General features: G+C 43.9%; 1 protein-coding gene across 1 annotated transcript in view; it reads left to right on the forward strand.

Annotated features, from left to right (window-relative positions):
* Positions 1 to 847: 847 nt before the first annotated feature.
* Positions 848 to 20316, forward strand: part of FAM124A (family with sequence similarity 124 member A) — a gene marked incomplete at both ends in the record, with an annotated part of 46972 nt that continues 27503 nt past the window's right edge. The window contains 2 exons of the mRNA XM_082498273.1: positions 848 to 906; positions 12145 to 12176. Coding sequence (XP_082354399.1) covers positions 848 to 906; positions 12145 to 12176 — 91 coding nt within the window. The remainder of the gene's footprint in view (positions 907 to 12144; positions 12177 to 20316) is intronic.

The following is a 20316-nucleotide window of genomic DNA, read 5'->3' on the forward strand; positions in this document are numbered from 1 at the left end:
GGCACGTATGATGTGCACAGGATATAGGATCGTATCCACAACTTTTCACTGCACTCACATTATCGAGTACGACTGCCCGGCTACTGGTAGGCTTTCCTGCAGCAGCATTTCTTCATAGGCAGCATTCAAAATGCTCCTTTTGCATCACATCACTTTTTGTCATCGTTAGGGAAATTCTCATGGGGTTGGAAAAATCATCCGCTGCTGACTTCTGTGTGTCATTTCAAAAGGATTATGTTTGATGTAACGAGCAAGTGCCAGGCAGCACAAAGGGAAACCGGAGAAAGCTTTGCACAGCGCAAGACTTCAAATTAAAGGCTGTGAGAGCGCATAGTCCAAAACCAGGTGGGTAATGAGGACGTCCATCCAACAGACTTTCTTAACTTTCACTGGATACGGGACGCCGCACTTCCCAGCCCTTCTTCCAACTAGAAAAAAAAAAAAAAAGCGATATAACGAAGGTGCTGCATTTAGGTGCCACCTAACACCCGGTGGCCCGTCGGCAAGCGCGGGTGAAAGGCTTTCCCTGCGGGACGGGGGTATTTAGACGGGACCGGGGGAGGCGGGCGCTTCCCCTCCCCTCCGGCCGGGCCTCCCCCGCGGCGGGAGAGGGGAAAGGAGGGGGGTCGGCGCCCGCTACGAGCGGGGAGCGGGAGGCCGGGCCGAGGGAGCGGCTCCGAGCCCCGGGCAGGCGGGCCGGGGCGGGTCGGACGGCGGCAGCCGCTGCCTCCCGCACACGGCGGAGCGGCGGCGGTAGAGGCAGGTCGCGGCAGCCGCCGCTCCCCCCGCGGGAGGGCGGGCGTGGAGCCCCGCCACCACCACCACCACCACCACCACCGCCGCCGCCATGGAGAAGCATCCCGGCGGTGAGGACGACTGCGTGGACTCGGGAGCCGAGACGGGCGGGTGAGTGGCGGGGGGCTCTTCCCTTCCTTCCCCTCCCCGGGCCGGGCCGTGGCGGGGAGTTCCCTCCCTCCCTCCCGGGCCGGAGTCCCCCCCTCCCCCCACCCCCCCGCCCGTTCGCCCGCCCGGTGGCCGCACTTGTTGCCGGTGGCCGCCGCCGAGCGCGTCCCGGCAGCGGCGGGGCTGGGGCTGGGGTGGCCGGTGTGGCTGCGTGTCCGTGGGGCTGAGCATTGCCCCTCGACGGACGGGACCGCAGCCCGAGCAGCACCCGGCTCGGCGCGGTGGGGTCCCGTGTGATCCCCTGGGGAGACCCTGTGTGATGCCCTGGGAGAGATGGGGAGCGCTCCTGCTGCGGGGCATCACCCCGCTTGGAAAGACCCAGGGAATTCACCTTCTCCATCGGTTGAGTGGGGGAAAGCTCCCCATCATCCTCCTTCTACACGTGGGGAGGGAGATGCTAAGGGATCGTGGCCGTGGGCTTTAAGTTTGAGCTCCAAAGCACGTTGTGCTGCCTCAGCGGTGGGACCCAGCGCTGTGCTTTATGGGCTGTAGACACATGGGTCAGGGCTTGGTGCTGCACCATCCCTCTAGCCCAGGGTAACTTGTGTTGAGGATAGTCTGGAAGCGTGCCCAGCTACCTGTGCTGTCCTTGTGGCACTGGCACCTGGACAACATCAGGCAGGCAGAGCTGACTCCTTAGAAGGACCATCAGAGAGCCACAAAAGCAGGTTAGATTTGTTGGCACCCTGAAATTGTTTTGCTGATGTCATGATACTCATCGTACTGACCCATGAAGTGCTGCAAACTTTGCTGGTGGCTGTCCAACCTGTAAGTGTCATAGAAGAGTCAAGGAAAATGGCTATTTTTTCTGACTTCATGACCCCACTGCCAGAGGTGTTGTATGTTTCTTAGTTGGATGACTTCTCCTAAGATCATGGAGCTGCAAGGGTGATCCATGGGATCCCCCATTCAGCTCCCATCTCTTCAGCCCACCTTTGTGGGAGAGAGAGGGAAGTGCTTTCCAGCCTGTCCTACGTGCTGCTGCCATGTCATCTTGTTGGTGAGCCTTTGCTCCCTCTGTGGCTCCAGAAGGACAAAAGGAGGTTGCCCACTCCTGTTAACACTGTACTCTCCCATGTCTTCATTCTCCTCCCTCCTTGCTTTCCCAACTGTATTTCTCCCAGCTCCTTGTCTGATGTATCTCCTTTGGCCTCTAGTCTGACTGTTGCATGAGCACGAGGGCGTACGCATAGACAGGTACTTCCCTTTGCCACAAGTTCAAACAGTGTTCCTGTTCTTTCTTTGGCTCTTCCCTGTCCTCCTACCATAAAAGCACATGCTGAGGTTCAGGGAAAAAGACAGTACCCTGATCTCAGATTGATACTGGTGAATAATAGCACCTACTGTTGCATCAGGGCACCACAGTGCTGTATGAGACTGAATACATAACAAAACTGTAAAGACAATTCTTTTTTTGCAAAGTGCTGTCAGGTGCACGGCACCAGAACTGAAGTAGCAATATTACAAATTTAAAAAAAAAATGTGGAAATGGAATATGGCAATCTTTTTCATACTTCCAGATATTAATTAAAATATTTTTTTTAATATCTTCTGTTTTTTGAGAAGTTAAGGACTTTTTCCATCTCCTTACATAGTTGTAGTATTGTGGTCACACCTATATGGGAAAAGTTTTAAAATGTTTTATGTGACATGAACTTAAAGGAAAAAAGTGAGTTTTGGTTCATCTTTGGGGAATGTGGGTAAAAAGAAGACAAAGTAGCCAGTGAATTCATGGCTGGTTCAAAGCTCAAAACATCCTTGATGGGTCAAGTCACTCTTAATTTGCTGTGGTTGTCTGGAATAGAAAAACCTGGATTTCCTTGGGAGGGGCACTTGGAAGGATTTGACCCAGCTGGTGACATTAGCCTTTAGACCTCGGTGACCAGCATGACAGCTGCTTGTGTCTGCTGTTACAGAGATGCTAAAGCTGATGATTTTATGAATCATCCCTGTCCCAGGCTTGATGCTGGAAGGTGTAGGTCTGTCTGAGGAATTTGAACAATGACATATGGCAATTAGTAAGTGCAGTGCTTCGCACTGAAGTTTATTTTGAAAAGCAGCGGGTCTCTGCATTTCAATTATTATTTTTAGTTCTGTTTAGCAGCTATTTTAGTCTGATAAACATGTTGCGTATGTCTCTTTCACAATGTTTATATTTCAGCTTTCTCACCAAGCCAACTGTTCGCAGCACTTGCTTTTCCCTCTTACCAGAAGATCTGCTTTTCGCTTTGTCTCAGTCCCATCATTAGCTATTGCTAAATTGAGCTGTTTTCGGTTTTCTCCAATTACTCAGGAGCTAAAAAAAAAAAAAAATAACCAATTAATTATTAGGAAGTTCAGCTGTCATCTTGTGAAAGTACAAGGAGAGACAACTGTCAGAGTAATTCAGTAACAGTTTTACATCAAGTGGTCCCTTTCTGTCACTCAGGGAACAATAGTGGAGAGTGACTGTAGTAAATGCAGGCGCTGCGAGCCCTTGTCATCTCGATGATCGTATGTAATGATGTGTGAGCTCTTACACAGAGCCTTACGCTGAAGCTGCTTATAGCAACTCACCAATTGAATACATCACGTGCTCTACAGCGCATATGTTTCTTAAGGTTTTGCTGCGGCTTCCAGCTACGAGAGCAGGTAAAACTGTGCTACGGGCAAGAGGGGTTACGCTTTGAAGCCTTCATTTTCCTAATCCGTTGGCAAATACCTTCCTCTTACTGCATTTGCCCCAGTGAATGGGGCTGGCAAAGAGGCTGCTGAACAATAATAGTGTATTTTGAGTTCCTGAGTCCAATAGGAATGGATTGAGCTGGTGTTGTCAAGTACCTAAATAAAGGGTGTAGAACATATAAGTCAATTAGTTTATATTGGCTATTTATTAAGGAGGTTTGAAAGAGTTTGACCATCCTTGGTCTCAGAGATTTTGCCTGTACAAATTGTGTCTTCTCAGGAAATGTATTTGGGGGCTTTTTAGTATAAAAACCTTATTTTGTCTGCCACTGGAATCTTTTAGCCCAGAAGTATTTGAGACAGAGAGCTTCCTTTGGTAATAATTTTAGTAGTGGATTTGTACCATAAAACCTGGCATTTTAGGAAGAAAAAATGGTCTTTCTTTGGTCTTTGATTAGAAATCAAACAGAGGGAAAATCAAGTGGAAGAAATAGAAGGGAGGAGAAATATGTATGTTTAAAGAACTGTAGATAAATTGTAAAGAAAACAAAAAAAATCTAGAAAAAATAATACTAAGTAAGTTACCTAAAATGAGTTGTAGAAACGTTCATTTTCAAATTTTCTTAGTTTTACAAGCCATGCAAAAGCCGTTATTTCGCTATCCTTACTCTGAATAGCACAGCAAAATTTGAGGGGGGGGCGCCGAAACTCCCAAGATTACAAACTAAAACAATTTTAGAAGTTGTTAGGCATGTCACTTCGAAGCAACGAGCCGGGTTCTTGCTACCACTCACGTCAAGGGCAAAGCATCAGCTGAACTCATTGTATGCAGGCCTGATGCCCCGAGTGACGCATAGGGAATGTGGAAAACAGGTAGCTTCTCAGACCTAAAGTCTTAAATTCTTAATTCCTAAACTTTTATTTGGTCCTGTTAGCTGTGTTCAAGAACTACTTCTGTAGAAATGCTCCATCCTATTTACCGAGTGTATACGCCTTAACTGAGCATAAGACTTCAGTGGGGTAACTGGCGTTAATGAAGATTTCAATATATGTGACAATTCCCAGCAGAAATTCACTTGCTCCCGTAGAGAGCTGTGACACCCCATGTCTTAACGGGTTCGCACTTTAATCATTAGCTTACTAATAGTATTGAAGTTTGCCTAAACCCTTAGTTTTCTCCTTCCTCACTTAGAAGTCATTTCAAGTTTTGAGATGTTGTAACTTTTAACTTAAATTATTTGCATTTGCAACTTTTCCACTTGTATTTCAAATAATTTATTTATCTTTTTAGAGAAAGTGGGGAGACATTATTGAAGTACAACGGTTTCTTTTCTGCATAATAAGTTGAAAACCTAAATATTGATGATGCAAACTGAATTCATTAGTACTTAATTGTTGAGTATTTGACAAATTTTAGGAAGAAGGAAAATTATGCTGTCTCTTTGGTAGCAGACAACTGCCAAGGAACAGTTCAATGATATATAGAGAAACCTATTGCAAAACACATAAACAAAAGATGCTTGAAGCTTCGGGCACTGTACCATGCAGCAGCTATTTTTAACATTTGTTTAGAAAAATCCATCCAACTGTTTGGTTACAGTTGTATTCAGGGGGTTTGATCCCTCCTTTTAATTTTCTCCTGTGGTTCTATCCCTCAAATTAATTTTGCAGAGATTATGTTAATTTTTGACTGTGCTATACTTGTTTTTTGTTTTTCCTTGTGGCTCTCACGAGCTGTATGTGTGAGCCCAGCCAAATCACAAATTGTTTGAGCCTCTGTTAATTTTCCTGTTAAGCAGATAAAAAAAATCTTTCTTTGCTTGTTGCACTTCTGTAAAATGTATGAGACTATAAAGCAGAAAATACAATTGCTGATAGGAGACAAAGCAGCCTATAAAAAAATAGGTGTACCCCACTTAAAGGAAAAAGTGCTAAGAAAATTGTAATTCCTGGGTGTCTTCAGTCAGAATGGGTTGCTTAAGTGATCAAACTAATAGTTGAATTGTTTATTGGGGTGAGAGGTTCTTTTGAAGTTGCATGTTTCTAGCTTAAAGGGATTCAACATTTATGACTTTGTCATCTGTATGGTAGTCCTTCAATATGACATGTCAGTCTCTTGTCACGTATTTCATCCATCTATGAGAAACTCTCAGGAATAGAAATCACTGCTGTTGAAACCTATTTTAAGACCTGTTTTTACCTTGGGGTTTCTTTTTTTTTTTTTTTTTTTTCCTGAGACTTTCACTTCCTATATATCCATCATTCCAGATGTGCCGACTTGTCTCTGGTTTGACATTCAAATATTGAGCTATTTGTCACAAATTGGGGTTGAGGCACCATTTCTAACCAGATTTAATCGGTGGAGCGAAGCTGTTTGATTGAACCTCAGGGCAGGCAGACCTGCTAGCGCGTGGCACTGGGGCTAGGCACCGAAAGCGAGGTCGAAGCAGACTTTAAATCACATTCTGGTGGCCAGGAGGTCTGTGCTGATAGCTGTGATGGCTAGGTCCCAGTAGGCAGTGAGATTCACCTCGGCTAACTGGCTGTGTGAAGGTTAGGTGTTTGGTATAAGTTAGGCTGCTTCTGTTGTTAGTTAAGAGCGACAGGACCCTGGGAAGGTGATACACCCGCTGGCTTTGGATGGGCAGATACGTGCCACCTGAGTCCCCTCTGGAGAGCGGGGTGCGTGGGCACAGTGTGGTCCTGCCCCTTCAGATGCTTTTTGAAAGATTACAAACAACCCTTCGTCCTTACACAATGATGATGATGGTGATGTCTCTCTCACATGGGGCCTTAAGCACTGTTGTTGGCAATAAGCTCCTGAGTGTGGCGGTTATAGCTGAGGGATGGGAATCCATCACCCAACTTCATCTCTCCTCAACTGGAAATCCAGAGCAAGGCGTTTTGAGACAAGATGCTCTGAGTTATTCCATTGCTGCTGTCTTGATTACAGGAGTAGAAGTACCGTGAAGGTAATGGGTTTGCGTTGGACTGACATTAGTGAAGCAGATTGTAATCTGACCCACAGGAATTTGGGGAGAAGAAACCCAAGACAGAGCTACAAAGCTAAATCTCCTGACTCACACATTGTGCTTTAAGTGCTATAAAATCCTCCCGTGTGCCCTGTGGAGTGCTTTCTTGGGGGAGAGAAGGCAAAGAAGCTGTTAAATACAGCTCTTAATGTGAAACAGTGAAATCTGAAGCAATGCTAGGTTGAAAAAAGGAGGGGAAATGTGATTCCAGCGGGTGCCGTTCCGTCAGTCCTGGGCAAGCGAAGGATGCAGACAGCAGAAGAGCTAGTAAACTCTCCATGATTTCTTTTTTTTTTGGGGGGGGGGGGGGGGGGAGGACAGGATTAAGCGGTTCTGGCGATAAAAGCCTTGGGCATATCATGGTGTAGTATTGTGTTAGAATAACTTGAGAGACGTGTGTTTGTTTCACATAGCAGACTGCCTGGTGGAGATGCTGCCTGTCTCGGAAACCCTGGTTGCAGCCATGCCGGTGCATTAAACAGCATGTGGGGGTGTCCCTGGGCACCAGGACAGAGTTGTCCATATTGCTGAGTACTTAAAATGGTTGATGGCATCAGTTTGGATGGGGCCATCTAGCTCTCTCCCAGGTGATTCTTGGGTGTGTTTTACCGCAGGTCAGGGACTTGTTTTACCACGTTACCGTGGCCCAGGGCCCGTTCCTGACAGACCGCTTGCCAGTCTGTTCTGGAAAGCAGGAGGTTTTAATGGTACAGGTGCAGATTGTTTCATGGCAGTTGGCCTCAGTCCCAGGCGGTTCTCTTGAGCGTGTTTGTTTATTAGTGTAGGTGTCACCACCGTAGCTACGTTAATGTGATGCTGTGCCGCGGCTGATCAGCCTACCCCAGTAACCCCAGCACAGCGTGACGCTGGTGTTGTGATTCAGAGGTGTAAAATAGTCATGCTTCTTACCCAAAGAAACAGGTTTAGAGTGTTTTCATATACCATACTCGGTAACTGCAAGTCGTGCTAGCAGCTACTTACTGGTATTCAGTGGGCTATTTCCCTTTCTTGGGTATTTTGAGGCTCTGTATTAGTAATTGGCAATGAGGAGTGCAGGCTGATCTCAGAGCATTGCCCAGGATCGTTTGTGCTCATGATGGTCTTACGCTCTCTGATAACTCATAGTCCTCTTCCTTCAACGGCACTAATGGGAATTGAGGTCCCACATTTATCTCAAGCTTCTACATTCCTATTTTAATGTCTCTTGACATGTTCACAGCTCCTCTTTGCTGGTGGCCTGACCGTTGAGCACAAATTCTTTGCAGACTGATGTGTCTTTTGACTAAGCAATGAGCCCTCCTTTTCAGTACCTCCCACTGCTTCAATACTCTTTTTGATCAGGTTTTTTCCTCATTATGTGCCTGTAAAGGCAACAGTCCTCCATTTGTTCAGTTTCTGTCCTGAACGTCTCTTTCCTTTTATCTATAATGTAATATCTATCAGAGGATATAGCTTGCTGCAAGACCACGTAATTGCCTGGAACCTCTGAGTCCCAGCGTGGCCCCAGTCTGTCACCATTAAAGCCCATGAGTGCTTTAGTCGTGACTTATCCTAATGGGAAAATCCTCTTCCAAGGGAACTGATAGAAGCTGATACTCGGGATGTTTAAAACAGGGGTGGAAAGAGTGGGAACAATGGTGCTTGATGTCCAGAGAGTCTACATGGCCCAGGAGATGTTTATTTTGGTACTTAATTTTTCTGTCTTGCATGATCTTGTCAAAGGGGGTGTTCATTGTGTATAGTAGTCTTAAAAAGCTTAAAAGACATACAGAAACTTCAGAATTTAGTATCCTAAATAGCTGACTTTAAGGGGAAAAAAAATGTATTCTGTAAGCCGCTTACCAGCACATGTCATGAATCTGAACAGTTTGTGCTAATGTTTTGAAAATATTAAGGATTTTACTAAGACTGTTATTTCTGTTCTCAAGGAGTAGATCCAGGACAAAGAAATTCTAAGAAAGAAAGGAATCAGAGGAAGGACAAAGGTGATTCAGGTAGGCCCTCAGAGCACATAGAAAGACTGATATTCACCCCATTCAGTTTTAGGCATGTAGCCGAGGGTCCTACATTAAGAATGTGGTTTCTGTAGGCTTCATGTCTAAACAATAGCAAGGGAGAGACACACTTCAGACCTCTCTTTTTACTGACAATAGAGGAAGCTTAGGGAGGATACAGTCCTCATTTTGGCATCTGAGGTTGACATAAGCCTTTGAGCTTAATTATCCTTTTTTTTTTTTTTAATTTTGTGTATGTCAGTTATGTAACAAACATGAATTAAATATTAGCTTGAACCATATTAGAATTACAAAAAAAACCCAATACGATTCTAAAGCCTATTAAAATGTGTCTGTGTAATTAGTCTCCAAGCACACTGTTGTCTCCTCCTTTCTCACTGCCCATCTTTTTATTTTTCCTCTTGTCTCATTTTTCATATCCTGCCTGTACATCGACTGCCACGTCCTCGGTTCAGGACTCATTAATTCTCCATGTCCTATAATGTGCCTGCAGCACTTTGGGATAATAAAATAACAGTGTGAAGTAATAGCAAGCTGCTTCTACTTGCAGTAAGCAAAAGGCAAAATGTTGTCTCGCCTCTATCTGAAATACAAGCAGGGCAGATTCGTATGGAATTAGCCACCAACTGCTGCACACAGATACATTGAAGGACAGCCCCGGGCTGTTTTCAAACAGAAGTGCAGGCTAAATGAAGCCTTGCTTGGGATGCTCGGAGGCAGCTGGATGTATATCGCTTGCCTCTGGGCTTGCGAAGAGTGACATGTCACACAGTTTTCACACCCTTCCAAATATACGCCGTGCCAGATGATACCCATGCGATTTGCTGCTGAAAATACCATGGAGCTTTATGGCCCGCGCAGCACTACTCAGCCAGCCCCTGGGATCGCTTCCCCTCGGTCCCTGACCGGAGCCGGACCGGTGGTGTGTACATGGCCCAGCAGTAGGAAGAAGGAGGTCTCCTTCTCTGCTCATGTCATTGCTCCTTCTGCCTTTCCCAGCTACGCGAGTGTCCGAGGGGAGGTTGGTTGAGGGATAGCATCTTATTCATGGAGGAGATACTATGTAGCCGGTATATAGATGGGAGAGGGAGGGCTGCGAGGGGCTGCTAATTACCTCATCCTGTGGTCTCTGCCATGTGAGACAAAGATGTTTCCATGCTCCCTGGCATTAGCAAAGTGGCTGGGGATGCAGAATTTAGTAAAGGAGAGAGAGCAAGAGACAGCTGCAAGCCCCCACCAGCAGCTCTCCCCAGTATTGCACAGACCTTTTTCAAAAGCTACGGTAACTTCATGGTACTTGGTAGTATTGGCGGATTTTCTTTTCGTGAGTATTGTGAAAAAGTCAGATTGTGTCACCTTTCACCGTTCCAGCAGGACTGACAAGAAGAGTTGGGGGTAGTTCCTCATGGTCTTTGTCACCAGCAGCCTTGGCATCTGATCTTCAGGATACTGAGTGCTAAGCGTGGGGCTATGAAATCTGGGGACGACTGTAATTGCTTTGTTTCTTCCCTATTACAGTTGAAAGTGGCCATTATAGTTGTGTGGGGTTGATGTCCTTTATTGCCTTGGATGCCTGAGAGCCTAGAGTATGAAGATATCCCAAGAATACACTAAGATGGTATCTATTTCCAGGCAAATATCTTAGGAGTCAAGGCTCACATATTTATTTGATTTAAAGCAATATTGCAAACCTGTTGCAATTATTTATATAAAACAAGCATTTAGGTTTGGATCCAAGAACTGTCTTACGGCTCCCCGAACAGTTTGCCTGTTATGTTCAGGGCGCTGCAGGGCATCCGTGTGAGACGTTACTTGTGGCAGAGAGCTCTGGTGAGTGGGGTCTGTTTTGGCGACCCAGCGGGTGGGGGACTGGAGGCTGTGTGTCTATGAACTCCAAAACCAAACGCTCAGAAGTCATAGGTAGGGCCTCAGAAGTGGAAATGATTATTATTTTCTTTTTAAATATTCAGTGATGGCATTTGTTTTACCTTAGTATTTCTGAATCATTAGGACATAAGTGGGCCATGTTTATGAGTTTTAATCATGCCAGAATGGCATTTTCAGGAGTTTGGGGTTATATGCAGCTGAAAAATGAATTGCACTGTTGCTGAAAATACTTAACTGCGCAGACTTTCTCACGTGTAATCCAGTGTCGTGGTTTAACCCCAGCTGGCAGGTAGGACCACGCAGCCACTCACACAGTTCTCCCCCTTTCCCACCAGAAGGGCAGGGTGAAGAGGGAGAAAGGGAAAGGAAGGGAAAGGAAAGGAAAGGAAAGGAAGGGAAAGGAAAGGAAAGGAAAGGAAAGGAAAGGAAAGGAAAGGAAAGGAAAGGAAAGGAAAGGAAAGGAAAGGAAAGGAAAGGAAAGGAAAGGAAAGGAAAGGAAAGGAAAGGAAAGGAAAGGAAAGGAAAGGAAAGGAAAGGAAAGGAAAGGAAAGGAAAGGAAAGGAAAGGAAAGGAAAGGAAAGGAAAGGAAAGGAAAGGAAAGGAAAACCTCATGGGTTGAGATAAAGACAGTTTAATAGAACAATATCGGAAAAGGAGAACAGCAATAATAATAATGACACAAGTCACTGTCACAACCCGGTAAACTGGTGAAATCGGTACCTTCCCGAGCAGTGATTGCGGATTCCCACCACTTGGCCAACCCTCATTTATATACTGAGTATGATGTCTATGGTATGGAATAGTCCATTGGCCATTCCATCATTCTGTCTGTGCTCCTTCTCAGCTTCTATGGGAAGCTGAAAAAAGCCTTGAATACTATAAATATCACCTGGCAACAACTAAAACAGCATGCATTATTGACATTCCTTTCATACCAAATCTGAAACTGTAGCAGCCACTAGAAAGAAAATTAATTCTATCCCAGCTGAAACCAGGACATCCAGTATGCACTGAAGGAGAAGCATTGGGCCTATGGTTTTACTGAGAGATGTCTTGAAGAGGAAAAGGGTTTCCTAAAGCAAAAAGCTTTGTCATCTAAATGTTTATGTTTTGGTACTCACCTGGTAGTTGTGACCAAAGAACAATAAAAATTCTGCCCTTTGAATAGAGTTCTCTTAAAAAAAGAAAAAAATCTGCAAAACAGCATTTAGAGGTGAGGAAGATGAGGAGCAGAGTCAAAATCTAGTAGACTTCTGCTCCTAACCTGTGTCTGAAGCAGCCTGTTTTTTCCTTATAGAGAACCTTCTCAGCTTTAATTTTTACACCTGGGGTAGGTAGCATGAATAGCCCCTAGATAAAAACCTAGTTGCTTTAGTCACTCTGCATAGGTGTTTTCAAAATTCATGCGAGATGCCAGTTTTTCTGAGGCCATGTTCAAAACCTGTTTCAGTTATTATCTTAGCACAAAAATAATGCTAAATGGGCATTAAACTATTTTAATATGCAATGTGAGTTCAATTTGGTACATTTCTTGTTATCTCTTTTAGATTTAATATGGTCTAACTGAAATCTTTGTCTTGCAGGTCAGAGTACAGCCGTATGTCCTCTACCAGCAGTGAGTAGAACTTTGAGATTTTTTTTGAATTGGATTCTCATATTTTCTTTTTACTGGTTGCTAGTATTTATTAACATCAACCTAATGTTATGATGGACTTAACTTTGATGCAGTAAAGCCCCCATTCCTTCTCTTCTTGGATCTATGTCTAGAAACAGTATAGAAAATTAAACTGTTTGGATGTTTATGAACAAAATATGAGCCATGTGTAAAGTCACATGTAGAACTCACAAGAATGCAAGGCAAAATGAGAACAAAATCTGTAGACACGATGTGGCTAGTGCGAATGGGTCCTTGGCCAAATGAGTTTGCAGTGGTGAATGCCATTAGAGCTGGGGGGATGCAGGAATAATTGAATGCTTATTGTGAGCTGATGCCAAGGAAGCACTTGAGAGCAAATTCTGTGAAGCATTTCTTTGATTTCAGAGATGACAAAGGTTCTAGTAAGTGCCACAGTCATTCTAGATGTTTACAGTAGCCAGTTGAATTTCAGGTTATCCAACTGATAAAAGATGAATCCTGGTGTCTGGGTTATTTATTCTTTTACATCAATGCAAAATGTTTTGGGGTTTTTGTGTTTATTTTAAGGAACACGGGGTGCTTTTTCAGTCCTCTCTACCCGCTCCGACCATTTTCTTAGTTGTAGGACATACTGTATCCACAGCACTTTGAAATGCAGTAATGCCTATTCATACACAGCTACTGGTACCTCTTGTCAAAGTGCAAGGTGATGCCTGTCTCCCTGATTCACACCTAGACGAGAGGTTTATTTGTGCCAAGCAAGCAGATCAAAAATTCACAGATGACTAATTGTGTTTTATAATCTGGATCTTTAGGCACCGTGAAAATCAGAGGGGAAGAAAGCTGTCAGTTTTTTCTCATTCACACATTCTGGCTGAAGCGTGGAGAGGGTTATTTTCCATCTCCCATGGTCTTCAGTGGAGGGCTTTTATTGATTTCAACAAGAGCTGGATCAGACAGTGTTTGTAATGTCTGGCTCCTGAGCTGATGTGACTAGCAGGGAGCTCGCTGTCTTTCCTCCATCTGCTCAGTGTGTGTGTGTGTGTAGCTGAGAAAGAGAGAATTCAGTGCAGCTTTTTCCTAAATTCCGCTGTTTAAACAGATTTCTGGTTTCCCGCTGTCGGATGTGATTCTTTAAATGATTGGGAGGCAAAATCCAGGCAATCAACTTTTTCTGTGATAGTAAGAGCATATTGGATTTGAGTGGTTACACCAGACGTGTGCCCCACCACCCCCTCAGCTCACAATTTGGGGTGATGGCTTGGGGAATACGCTGCCAGCTTCCTCCACTTTTTGGGTGGTGCCTCATAATTACGTACCTAGTAGAAGTGCTTATTTGGCAGGTAAGTTCAGGAGACAAGGTGTAAGTAAAGTATTGCTCATCTAAGAAAAAGTTTTTGATGCCTTAACAACTTTGCACGGCTGCTGCACGTTTCACAAATAAGGGCAAAAAATTACATTTATAAGTCTTTGTTTTTATTCAATGAGCTGTTTGTAAGGGTAATATTTGGTTTTGTGGCAGCTCCAGTGTGTCGTGCTAACTGTGGTCACCTCAGTGTCTTGCTGGCCACAGCTGTCCAGAACCTGCGGGGATTACAGTTGTATTTCAACACCAGTAATTTGTCAGAGCAAGGAGGTATTATCATTCCAGCAAAGACGCAAAAGGTCAGGAGGCAGGACAGTCTCCTCCTTTCTCTTTTCTGCTTCCAAGGCAAATTACATTGATACAGCTTCACAAGTAGCGGTATTTAACTTTGTGTTTTGTGGGGTTTGCCTGGTTGGTTTGGTCAGACAGTGCAATAGTAACAGAAGCAGCTACGTAAAAGAATTTCAGTAAAATAGAAATGTTTTCATGTCGGAGGCTGGCAGTCAGGGGGTGCACAATGCGTTTGAAGAAATGATTATCGGGGAAGAGATATTAGGAAAAAAAGGTGATTTGGCCATTTTAATTTCTTTGGGAGAAAGATTCAGCAAATGGAATCATTCCTAGTAGAGAAGCAGAGTAATCAAGGATGCTGTGAGGCCCTAACATAATACGGAGTAAGCTGTTGTAAATTAAAAAGCAAAGAATCTCCACTACCTAAAGCTGCTTCATCTGAAGCTCCTGGTCTAATGAAGTGGAGTTTATCTAAACCAGGAGGATTACAGGCTAATTTGGTTTTACAGGGGTCTTATTCGGTGGTACCAATGAGGCTCTGATTTCAGTGTTTAATAAATGGACGATCTTCTAAATTTCTGGATGAACTCCACTGGGCAACAGTTTTCCACAGACGTGCCAAGAGAAGGATGAGAAAGATTTAGCAGGTGAATTAACTACAGCTGCCCATATCACTTGCTGCGCCGACAGCAGCTGAACAAACTGCAGGACTTTGCACCAACGCAGAAGTGTACAGGAACCCCAGACCCCCCCCAAGTCAGAAGTAAAATCTTATCGGCTGCTATATGGCAACGGAAGGATTGTTTGGTACATGCATTATTTCTAGTACTTTTTTCCCCTAAGCATATGGCAGCACTTATCTTGGGCGATGTTCTATTTCAGCCGTTCAAAGCCCTGCCTGGTGGGTTGGTTGGACCTTGGGTCTAACGCAGCATCTCAGTTCTTTGCTTCTTTGCCCTTGTGTCCCGGCTTTGAGTAACCCAAAATTGCTTTTTACTGGCAGCGTGCGTCTAACATTTGTGGGTTTGCACACCAAGTCCTTCGGGAATGGGTACCAAAGTTTGCAGAGTGTGTTTATTTCTACAAGAAGATGCAGCAGTTATCTGCCGCGCGGGCTCTGGCTGTTGTCAGGGTGACTGTGTTCCACTTTGCCGTTTCGTATTGAGCGGAGTAAATAGGCCACGCAAAGCTGTCTGCTTGATGCTGGGTTTTGAGCTATTACAGCTTTGAAAGGTTCGGCAGTGTGATTTCAAGGAAGAGCAGTGCTAAATTAATTTTGACCTTTTTTTTTTCCCCTGAATTCTGGTGTGTGTATAGCCACTTTTCCCTTTGTTCTTTAGCAGGAGGTGTGCTTTGTCTTATTAGGATGTTTTGCCCATTGGTGTGCTCTTCATTAATCTAGAAGATGTATTAAGCTTCTTTTTGCTCATATTTTCAATTACGTTTTCAATTACGGTTTTCAATTATCATTAGGGATCACTAATCATATGTGGGAGGGAATTGTGCTAGACACTTGACACACACAGAAGAGACCTTTACCCAAAGTGCATAATACCAACGTACAAAGACCATAGGTGGCATATGGATTCAGACAGTTGGAATCACAAAGAAATAACTAATTAGTTTTGGGCAGCACAATAAGCAACAGTCTCTGCATATCAACATTTCAATTATCTTCAAATTGCTTTGAGCTATGTGTTTCAGGGCTGATTTTTGAGCAGGGAGGAGGAGTTTTAATGGGGGCTGCTTATTTCCTCCTCTGCATAATCTTTGCATTTATGATAATGGCTCTTCAGAAAGACTCAAAGCAGAAGTGGGCATTTTGAAGCGGGACTTTTGTGATTTGTAACATTTGAAATATCCCATACCTGCTCAGCTCTGGAGCCAGTTTAACAAGGTTGTCTTAGAAATAATTGCGGAAGTGAGTGTTTTTTGTTTTTTTTTTTTTTTTATTTAATATTTTTCCCCCCTGACATTTTTCAGCTAGGCAATCAGTAGGGAGCTGCCTGGGTACACGTTTGTACTCTTCCAGCCAGGTCGCTAAATGAAACGTAAAACTGGCCCTGTGGGATAAGATGCGAGTTTGTGGCAGATTTTAGAGCGTTCCAGATACTAAAACCCCGTAGCACATGGTGGTTCACGTTGTGCTTCTCAATGAGGTAAAGGGCTTGTCGCTCACCTGCTTTGCAGTTGGGAAGCTGGTAATTCGCCTGCCCCTGCTCCCCTGCCTTCCCTTCAGCAGCTGGGAAATGATTCGGTCCTTCTGGGGTGTTTTTAGGTTGTTCGTGTTCTTCCACGGTAAACCTGAGAGCCGGGATGTTAAAATTTTATTTCCGTGTTGTGCATACTTCCTAAGCCAGGGAATTTCACCCACTTTCGGGTCCTAAAAATTAAGCGCAAGACGGTTTCTTTTGGCAGATTTACAAATGTGTGGGTTACCGAGCACGTTTGTTTTGTAATAAAATTTACCTGTAAGTTATTTTCTGTTTGGTACTCTGTTCCTAGGCTAGCATAAATTCAGGTCTTATTTTGGGGATTTGGTCAATGTTTTGCCCGTGTCATCTGCCTCAGCTCCCCTGGGCTGATTTTGGACTCTTATTTTCTCTACAAGTGGCAAGGCTCCTCTCTTTATGGAGGGCCGCTAAGGGCAAGGTTTCTCTTATTCTCGATTCCAGAGGCAGGGTGAGGTGCTAAGGCTGTATCTTACCTCCACGCACCGGCTGTGTGTTGAAAACAGGCTGCCCTAATGGCATTTGGGATGGTAGATATTTTTTTTCCTAAGTGGCATTTGCTCTTTTTGCTGGATCTGGCTATGGGCAATGGGAAATCACCAGAACTACAGTTCTTGCTGTTTCTGAAAAGCCCCTTGAAACCCCATGCTTGCGTGTGGACCCTGAACTAGTCCAAAACGACATACCGTGATCGACATCCTTTTTCTTTCAGACTTATTCCCAGTCTTTTTAAGACATCTAGCAATTCTCAGTTAAGACAGTTAGGGTAAGTTAATGGCATGTAGTCAAGTGTCAATATTCAAATAAGAAAAAAACAGTTGCCCAAAAGGTAGTGCTGTCCTGAATTTGAGGTAAACTTTTGTTTTCCTGAAGCTGCCTTACCTTTTTTTTTGCTGATTTGGTGCTGTATTTATCTGCTCTCGTTTTGAGTAACTCTGTTTCCTCCTGAAGCCAGCTGTGAAGTTAGGGGGTTGCGGCACCCAGCGCCAACGTTAGAAGTAGAAATTAGGTATTTGTATGCACTGTCATTCTGAGGCCCCATCCAAAGCTGCTCGGGTGCAGATGTAGCCCATCAGGTAGGCTGTGAGGGGTCGGTGTTAGGCCACCTTTCCCCTCCATGCTCAGAGATGGCCAGGGCACAGTTACGTGACAGTTTTCACACCACTTCCGTACTGTGTGCGTGTGACAATGTGCTGCCTCTCTCTTTTGCTCCTTCTGTTTTGTCTCTTTTTCTCTGTCTTATTTTTTTTTCCACCATGACCTCTGCTTCTTGATGTTACCTGGCAAGAATCTTCCTCTTCCCTCTGTATTTGAATTATTGGATTGTAAGTGTTGTTGGAAGGAAACGTGAAGAGGAAAATGTATCCCTGAATAAAAGAGGGTCAGATCCAGCCTAAGCACTAGGTGCTTTATAGAGGAAAGCAAATTCAGTGTCTCCAGAAGTTCTCCCGTTTCTAATTCTTAAGAATTTTTGTTACCAAACACACGAGAGACCAAGGGATCGCATCTGACAAAATAGGCACTGATGGAGCTTTTGATGAAAAACAAAAGAGGTAGCCTTTCTGGTTGCAGAGATAACGGGAGCTACGGGAGCATAAGGATCTATAGTATTACGCAGATGTATAGATGCCTTGTAACAATGGCATCTGGAGAAATAGCTTCCCATTACTTGTGTATCATTTCAAAATCTGACTGTCTTAACTCAACTGTTAAAGGTGATGAAAACCAACCAGGAACAGGAAGGGAGCTGGGTTTGATTTGGACTTTTAGAAATCTGTCACAAAGCTAAAAGTTCATCATATAGTTGCCTACTTTTAAGTTAGGTTAGTTCAAACTGGTTCTGACCCAGGCACTGCTGGACTGGGTATCTTCTAAGTATATTTCTCCAAACAACGTAATGTAATAAGTGTAAGGATGTAATTATATTCTTCTACTGCAATACAAAGATACACTGTAGTATATTGTTTCTTATTTCCATACAGAACTGAGATGCTTTTACAATAGCTGGCAACGAGCTGTATTAAATACAATTGTAAAAACAATTTACAGTGGGCTTGCCAGCATCATGCTGCATTTCCAGAAGGTGTTATTATGAAAGGAAGACTAATTAAAGTATGAGGGGAAAATGGAAAAGGAAATTGGACCCAAATCATGTAGAGCTCTTAGCCTGCAGCATCTGTCAATGTTGCAAATTCAGGTTTTTTATATAGTGTTGAAATCTGAAGTGTCAGCTCCTGTAGAAAATATAGTGAGCATCTTCTGCATGTCTTGCCTGGTCTGTGTTATGCTGCTAGAGGTAAAGAGCAATGCTGTTCCCCACTGTGGCTGTGTGAAGGAGGAAAATGTTGTTGTTACATGCCACCCAGCAGGTTTGGGCTGTGCAAAACGTGTTTATGTAGCTTCTTGTCATCAAATTCTACTGAGATGAAGGAGCAAATGCTTGCATACAGGATAAGAAGACTATAATACTGAACCACAGAAGTTGAGGTTGGAAGGCACCTCTGGAGATTGTCTAGTCCAAGCCCTCTGCTGAAAGCAGGGGTGGTGAGAGCGGGTTGCTCAGGGCAATGTCCCATTGTGTTTTGAATATCTCCACAGCCTCTCTGGGCAACCTCTTCCAGTGAGCGATCACCCTCGCAATAAAAAAGTTTTTTCTTATGTCTCAACAGAATTTCCTGTATTTCAGTTTGAATCATCAGCCCAGAGCAACATCAGCAGGCCCTGTTGCTCTCCAGTCCCTAATTTTCCCTCACAGTTGCATCATTTTTAATCAACTTCTTCCTATTTTGCTATGGTATTTGATCACACAGCACCATTCCGCCTCCCAGCCCAACCAGCGTCTCATCCACAAGCATCCACAGATGATGCAACCTGATTTTCAGGCGCCGCAGACGGACCCTTGCCTATGTTGGGAACGGCACAAAGTTATCACTGCTGCTGAGCACCATTGCATGGAAGACATGCTGGAGATGTTGATATTGAGTTAACAATGTTATTCATACTTTCACCTGTCAAAGTCGAGGTTAGGATGCTATTCTAGAAGGGTTCAAGTTGGTCTTACTGCACATGGTTATTTGGAAGCATAAGGAGTAGAGAGGAAACGTGCCCTTAAAGACATGACTAAAGATGGCCGGTGGCCAGGAAGAGAAGATATAAAAGAAATGAGGCACAGTCCCATGTAAGGACATGCACAAACAAATGTGTAACTGTGCTTGAAATCAAATCTAGATTTGATTTTTGAATGCCAAGTGTGTGGCATTAACCACAAGCTTGCCCTTCTCCTTGTAAAGGCTGAAATTCCTGTTTAAATGTATTTAGCTCGGAGTAACCCCTGTATCTCTGTTCTTCATTAAAATTAGAGCTTCAGTCTTTGGGATCATTTAGCACGCACCAAACTCTGTGCACCATGGTTAAATTACTTTCTACTGGCTTTGGACTAGCTTGGGATTTCTGTATCGAGGGGGTATAAGTGTACCCTAAACAGTTACTGGACCAGAGCTACTAAAACTCTGTTTCTGTTGTTTCGTATATTGTTTCCTGACCACATCCAGTCAGGTTTTTTTTTCCTGTCATATAGATATACTAGATAAAAACTGGATTAGTTATTAAAAAAAAAAAATAATTTGTATATGAATGACAGTCTGAATGTTTTACTAGCTCCTTTTTTAGGCACGCATAGTCATCATCAAAACCATATAAGCAGATTTCCTCTTTCTCATTATCAAGCATTATCAGGAGCATAGGAAATCTTTGATAGACACTGACATATCAAGTGCGACACAATTCTAGTAAAAATTTATGAGGATTTAGAGGAAAGTAAATTGAATTATTAGGTAATGTGGGCAGAGTTTCCCTCTGCGGAAGTGTTACTGCTGCTGTCCTGGAAAACCACAAGGAGCAAGGGAGCCATTTAGCGGGTCTTTTACCCTGAGCAATGGGTTGCAGGAAAGATCTTGGCATTCCAAGTTCAGCTGGTACAGTGATGAGAATGATATGGAAATTATTGAGATGTCTGTCTGAATTGTTAAAGCCCACAGAGGGAAGCTAAAAAAATAAATCCGTCCCATGGCCTCTTCCGACTCAGAAGCGCTGGTTGTGGTAGAACAGGAAAATCCATCTGATTGACTAAATCAAATGACAAAAAAACTTGTGAAGGGTGAAGCTATTAAGGCAATTTCTACTAAATATGTGCTGTTTTGACAATGCAGACCATTCATTTCCTTGTTTTATG

This window comes from Vanellus vanellus (genome assembly GCF_965231255.1).
Source record: "Vanellus vanellus genome assembly, chromosome: 1".
NCBI lineage: Eukaryota > Metazoa > Chordata > Aves > Charadriiformes > Charadriidae > Vanellus > Vanellus vanellus.